The 6,427-nt window shown below is 37.6% G+C and overlaps 1 protein-coding gene across 3 annotated transcripts in view; it reads left to right on the plus strand.

Annotated features, from left to right (window-relative positions):
• LOC109473003 (mucin-5AC-like) overlaps nt 1-6,427 on the plus strand; it is a 35,702-nt gene that overhangs the window by 18,563 nt on the left and 10,712 nt on the right. For 2 of the 3 annotated variants that reach the window (XM_019772889.1, XM_019772888.1), the window contains exons 8-17: nt 678-879; nt 1,180-1,344; nt 1,740-1,774; nt 2,287-2,467; nt 2,869-2,973; nt 3,766-3,864; nt 4,296-4,339; nt 4,810-4,870; nt 5,722-5,831; nt 6,181-6,327. In XM_019772889.1, the coding sequence (XP_019628448.1) occupies nt 678-879; nt 1,180-1,344; nt 1,740-1,774; nt 2,287-2,467; nt 2,869-2,973; nt 3,766-3,864; nt 4,296-4,339; nt 4,810-4,870; nt 5,722-5,831; nt 6,181-6,327 (1,149 nt within the window). The remainder of the gene's footprint in view (nt 1-677; nt 880-1,179; nt 1,345-1,739; nt 1,775-2,286; nt 2,468-2,868; nt 2,974-3,765; nt 3,865-4,295; nt 4,340-4,809; nt 4,871-5,721; nt 5,832-6,180; nt 6,328-6,427) is intronic. The other variant, XM_019772887.1, reaches the window with a different exon arrangement.

Raw genomic sequence — 6,427 nt, forward strand, 5'->3', positions numbered from 1 at the left:
ACTAATTATCCTGATGAAGGCGACAGTGGTCGCTGAAAATTTGATCCCTGTAAATAGTGTGTTGGAATAAAGTTTAACGTTTTACTATAATTACTACCAACACAGATGAACTTTCATGATATTCATTCAATCAATTGCCTTTATTTATACTGGAAATGCCCTGTAGGCCTTAGCCGCTCTTCCCAGAGGTCCAGTTGAGGGGGGGGTAGTCACGGGAACACAATAAGTAAATAGATAAATACAAATTAATACAAAAATACATTACTAAATACCTAACATAATAATCACATCTTGTCCAAAATCACAGTCCGCAAAAACTCAGTCCGCAAATCAGGTTTCTCAACTACCGCATTCTTTGTTTGAAAGTTCTCACTGATGGAGCACACTGTGCATCCTCTGGTGTGCTGTTCCACATTATATCATTTATTTATTTATTCATTTACATATATTTTTGAGGATTGATAACTTGCTTATCTGGGCCCTCTCCTTGATATACATGACGAGCTCCTGCCGAAACTTACACTTACTAGCGCATTTAACGCCATCAGGCAAAAGTGTTCCATGTAAAGACAGACCTATACATAAAAGTTTTTCATAGCGTTAGTTTTTTGGGTTTGAACAGTCTGAATGCATGTGTTTCTGCTTCTCTAACTGACTCAATACGATGTGACATTCAGAACCCCACACTGAATTCGCTCCTGGAGGAGTGCTTCAAGTTCGTGGATCCGGAGAGCTTCCGTCGGGCCTGTCGGTATGACGTGGCCCATTGCATATCGGAGTGCGAGTCCATCGAAGCGTTCGTCACCACCTGTTTTGAAGAGTCCAGACGCCAGGATGAGCCTATATGCATAGATTGGCGTATAGAATTGCCGCATTGCTGTGAGTTTCCATTAGTATTTTCTCCTTAATTAGGTCTATGAAAAAATGTTGTGTTTCCTGTTTGAGTCCTGAAAAAAATAGGGTCGTTAGGTAGGGATTTCAATGTTAAAAAACCAATTGTACAACGTTTCATCACTCAAGTGTCAGATTATGGAGCTAAGAAAGGTTGACATGTTTCATTAAGATAATACATTTAAAAATAACTTAATATAGTACTTGTAGGTTATCGGTCACATATAAGGCAATCAGTCACATACACCGATTTGAAGGTTTAACACGTTTACTCTTCATTAATTACAGCATTGAACTGCTCTGAAAGCCTGATAGAGAAGTCCTGTGCATGTGAGCGAACCTGCGAGAATCCTGAAGGTTACTGCGATGATGAAGACATGATTCAAGATGGCTGCTTCTGCCCAGACGGATTTGTGCTGGACAACGACCAGTGTGTTCCTGAAGCGGACTGCTGTGAGTTCGACATCTTTTATCGAACATTACAAACATTTATCAGTGTAATCAACTCAGGATTGAGGCGTTTACATGTTCGTTTTTTCTTCAAAATATTGTAGAGTGGAACTCATTGTCAGTAAATATGGTAGAAGCAAGGTAATAGGGGGATCAGATAGTCGAGTCTGATTTATATACACCTATAAGTAGCTAAAGATTCTCTGAAGAAGAGATGATTATACTCTTCATTCTACAATGTGTGACTTATGTAATGATGCGTAGAGTTCTTTTCTCTTTGCAATTGTACCAGAAGTTCGAAGTGGACACTTTCCTAAATAGCTGTCTTCTTTTAGCATCATTGATTGAATATGTTGCCACTAACTCACATCTGCCGTGATATTCTGCTTCATCTGCAGTGCACTGTGTGGACGACCAAGGCAACATTGTACCGGTAAGAAATTTTCATTTTCATTTATTTATTTGCACAAATAAAAACAATAATCAACAAATACAAAACAAAGAAATTAAAACGGTGTGTAGGAGGAGGAAAGAAGCCTGCAAGGCTTGTACAATGTCCTCCTCCTAGAAACTTCTAGGAAATTCTATAGTTACAGTGTTATATAGAATAGTTCATTTATACATGTAATCTATTTAATCTGTGGCAGGAGGAACATCAACACATACCAATTATGCTAATGATGACCTAATTTGCATAATTAATGTGAAAATTCTGTGACTCCTTATTGGTTGATGGGAATTTTATACCTCTCGACATGTATAAGTTACTTAAAGGTTAACACCACTATACATATATTATGTTAACGTAGATGTCATTTGCATAATTAATGAGGACATGTTGAAAGGAAGTATGACAAAGCAAGCCTATATTTCATGGAGGTATGAGATCTCGGAACTCTTGTTGTTGTTGTTTTTTTCAAAAGCACACGCATTTTTAAATTCCAGATCAACTCTACCTGGGTCCCCGGCGGTGACAGTTGCCAGATCTGTACTTGCCGTGGTCCCAACTACTTCACTTGTGAGCACGTGTACTGTGAACCTGTAGAGCAGCCCGTCTGCGAAGGTTACTGTAAAGTCATGAGGAATGTGGCCAACTTCGACCCTTGCTGTCCAGAGTACGAGTGCGGTAAGAATTTCTTTATTTTCTTCTAATGGCCAGTGGCGTCGTGCGGCGTAGTGGTTAGAGCGTTCGGCGCTCAAACAAGGAGACCCGGGTTCGATCCCAGGTGTAGGAACTGACACGGCCTTCATTGTCTCTCGAGACAGGAGGATGCCAACAACAATGTTCACCGCCTAAATCAAATGAGGCTTAGTTTTTCACGTTAGCCTCTCAAACCTGTATATGATGAGCTTCGTGTTATTACATTTATCTAAGCTGACAACGATTTAAACAGTTAGGGAAAGTAAGAAAATTGATGTTTGAGGTCAGCTAAGATCATCATTTTATTTCACACAATTTAATGTATAGTAGCTACAGCTCTGGGGTTTTTTTTATATTTTTTTTCTTTCAAAAACTATTTTCTTCAGTCTGTGATATACCCTGCGAACATCCGGATGTACCGGTGTGCGGCTATGGGTATGTGCCGATCAACGTGCAGGATCCAGATGACTGCGCACCTGACTATGATTGCGGTAAGTCAATGTGATTTCAACACGGCATATCTTCGAGGAATCAATTCATGTTCGTGTTTAAATACCTGCGGTTCATTTGGATCCTCAGTCAATGACTAAGGACTCTGGATAGAGTCCGAAACGTCTCAAATTGTACCCAGTTGTTTTGAGTAATTGTGTTTTGGCTATCATATTACCTGGATGTCTAACCTTCATCGACGTATTCAAGGAATCATGCCGATTTTGTCCTGATGAAGTCATGATTAATGCGCCAGTAACATTTCAAAGAGGTTCCGAATTTGTCTTTTTGCATTGTGAATATTTCTTAGTGTCTTAGTTGTTTTAATGTCGAACTTTGTTATTTCTAGGTAATGATGTGGGTGTTATCAAATAACTTATAAATTTCAATTTGTTCTGCCATAAATGTGAAGGAAGTAAATTGTACAACAAGACATAATTTAGCCAATGACTAAAAGTTCTTGTTTGTTTTCACAAATAACCATTGATTGATTGATTGATTGATTGATTGATTGATTGATTGATTTCACGTGACTAGGCCAACACCCTATAGCCAAAGAGCCATTTTCTTTCGAAATACAACCGCCTAAGCATGTCATCAATTCTGTAAATAGCTTCAACAATATTGTCCAATTCACTCGATGAAAACAATACTGGTTGTGATTGTTACACGAATGACTATTTCCATTCCAAGAGGGCCCGAATTTCTCTCTTTGCATTCTGGCTATTTTCCTTCCTTGTAGTTTCTATACATGCCAAAGCAACCAAGGCTAACAACGGTCTATTGTTTAACAGTGTGCGACGTGTCTACTTGTGACCCGAACATCCCTGAGTGTAATCAGTTCGAGGAGTTGACTATCACTGAAACTGACTGTTGCAACATCTACAGCTGCGGTGAGTAGTACATATTATCTTGCAACAAGATGCCTATTGAGGGCTTTATGTGCGAAATGGTTTTTAATAAAAGAATGCCACGTGGGTTATTGTGGCGTAACGACAGAGCGTTTGGCTCGGAACCAAGAGCTCATGGGTTCGAATCCTGCCACGCCACGGACGTCCTAACTTAACTCAGGTGAAAATCAGTATGTCTGTTGTCCGTCCCTATTATGTTTGTTTGCGTTGGTGGCGGCATAAAAATAAGTTAGAAAAACTTGAGTGTGCCACCGCCATCTCTTGTAATAAATGTTGAAACAGTAAAATAAAAAATACATTAAATGACTCAGTTGCAATGGTCCTTTATTTTTGTATGAATTTGGTTTCTTCTTTGTTCATTTTTAGCGCATTCAGGATGTGTGCATGACCATTTCATTGTTCTTATCCTACAGTGTGTGTCGACTGCCCGCCACTGCCAGATATAACATGCGAGGATGTAAGTTCTCTTTGTTTCTCATTTAGTTAGTAGTAGTAGTAGTAGTAGTAGTAGTAGTAGTAGTAGTAGTAGTAGTAAGCCTTTATTTAAACTCGAAAGCTTGTCTGGTACATACATATGACCGCTTTTCAAGAAAGTCGAGGGTGAGGGCGGGGTCACGGATTACAAATCAAACCAAAATATAATACAAAATCAAAACGAAATTCAAATCAAAATATATTACAAAATAAATAGTAAATCATCAGTCCGTTATCAGTCCAAGTTCCTTATCATACCTCTAAATGTTCCCAATGACTGGGCTGCTCGTACATGTGGAGTTAGAGTAGAATCTAACTCATTCCATAGTCATCAGCTTAATTTAAAGAGTGCATGTACGTTTCCTGTGAATTACTAGATTACAGGACTCGATTAGAGACATCAGTTTTGTAATTAAAAGACCAATTTTAATTTGCAACATTTTTCTTTTCCAGGGTTACGAAATAATTGAAGTGCCTTTCAACTTTGGATGTAACTGCACTACTCTTGAATGTGGTATGTCCGTAATTATTCACAATTTCACGAAACGTGTATTCTTGCATTTTGTTACTTACTCATAATTTATTACCGCAACAAAACGCTTATAAAGACTCAATTTTCTTTTGTATTTTGCATTGTGTTCATCCTTTACACTCCAGAGGTCATTGGGTGGGAAATATGCTTCCAACATCTTTGTGTCACATATGCATTATCATCTGTAATTTCTAGATATTGCTTTCCTTTTGTTAATTTATTATTTGAACTAAGTCTTAGATACTTGAGTGCGCTACTGTGATGTACTATGTTATACTGTGTAAACAATAAAAAACTTACTTACTTACTTACTTTGATTCCTTGTAATTTAGACTCGGTAGACATTTCTATGTAATACTATTATACCTGAACTGTATTTATTAACATCGCATGCACAGCTGTCTGAATTGTGTTGTAATTAACAGAATTAAAGCTGCCTGTAACTTGTGATCATTTAGCATGTGGATTTTCAAAATCAACACGTATACTAGGAATATATTTCTGATTAAAAAACACGTGGAATCCCCTGTTTCCCGTTGTCATTTTACATGCACCTTATTGTAACTATTCAACTACCCAAAACACATAAATTTTGTAAAAAGTGGGACTTTACGTCTCCCATAATTTGCAAAAGAGAAGCCAAACCCTTCAGACATACTTTTAGAAATAGCTATAGTTTTAGACAAATAACCTTTTATTATGTAGATTCTGTACTCTGTTTCAACGCCCTTTTATCTTATTTGCAATTAGCCCTCGGGCTGGAATTTGCAATAAACTTTACTATTGTAAGAAAGCTGAAATAAAAAAAATTGTTTTGCCTTTTCCTTTCCTAGAGCCACTACCGGACTACTGCATCTATATAGACACGGACTTCGTGGACTACCTGAATTCGCTGGGAATCCCTCTACCTGACGACGTTTCGACGGAACAAACATTCTACTTGGTACGAAAAATAGGTTCCTCCAGGAGAAAAATTAAAATCTCTATAAAAATTTCATTGCTTAGTATTTCTATTTCTATGTAATACTGGTCAAGGGTATACTGGACCAGGGTATACATGTAATTGTTATACATTAGTAATTGGGTAACATTGCGTATACATTATGTGTGTGTGTAGTAAAAATCAAGCAATAAAATTGTTTATTTGTAAAAACAAGCAAGAACTTGTAGCCATTGGCTTAATTGGATAAAATGCATTGTTGTACAATTTACTTTGAATTTTTCTGGACATTTATGGCAAAACAAATTGAGATTGACTCATTAAACATTTTCTTTGTCTCATACGCCTGTAGCCTGGTGACACCTGGAATGCAGCCTTTGAATGCTTGGTATGCGAGTGTCTGGAGACGGTGGTGGAAGAAAACCATTCGCACGGTGGTTCTCTACATGAAATCGAATGTCAACCTACTCAGATTTGCGATGAATCATGTCCATTGCCGGTAAGTGGCTAACTTCTGCACCTGCAACCTTCGGCGTAATCTGTTTTTATATATATATATGTGTATATATATATATATATATATATATATATATATATAT

Source organism: Branchiostoma belcheri, unplaced genomic scaffold (genome assembly GCF_001625305.1).
Source record: "Branchiostoma belcheri isolate BF01 breed outbred unplaced genomic scaffold, Haploidv18h27 scaffold29, whole genome shotgun sequence".
NCBI classification, from domain to species: Eukaryota; Metazoa; Chordata; class Leptocardii; order Amphioxiformes; family Branchiostomatidae; genus Branchiostoma; species Branchiostoma belcheri.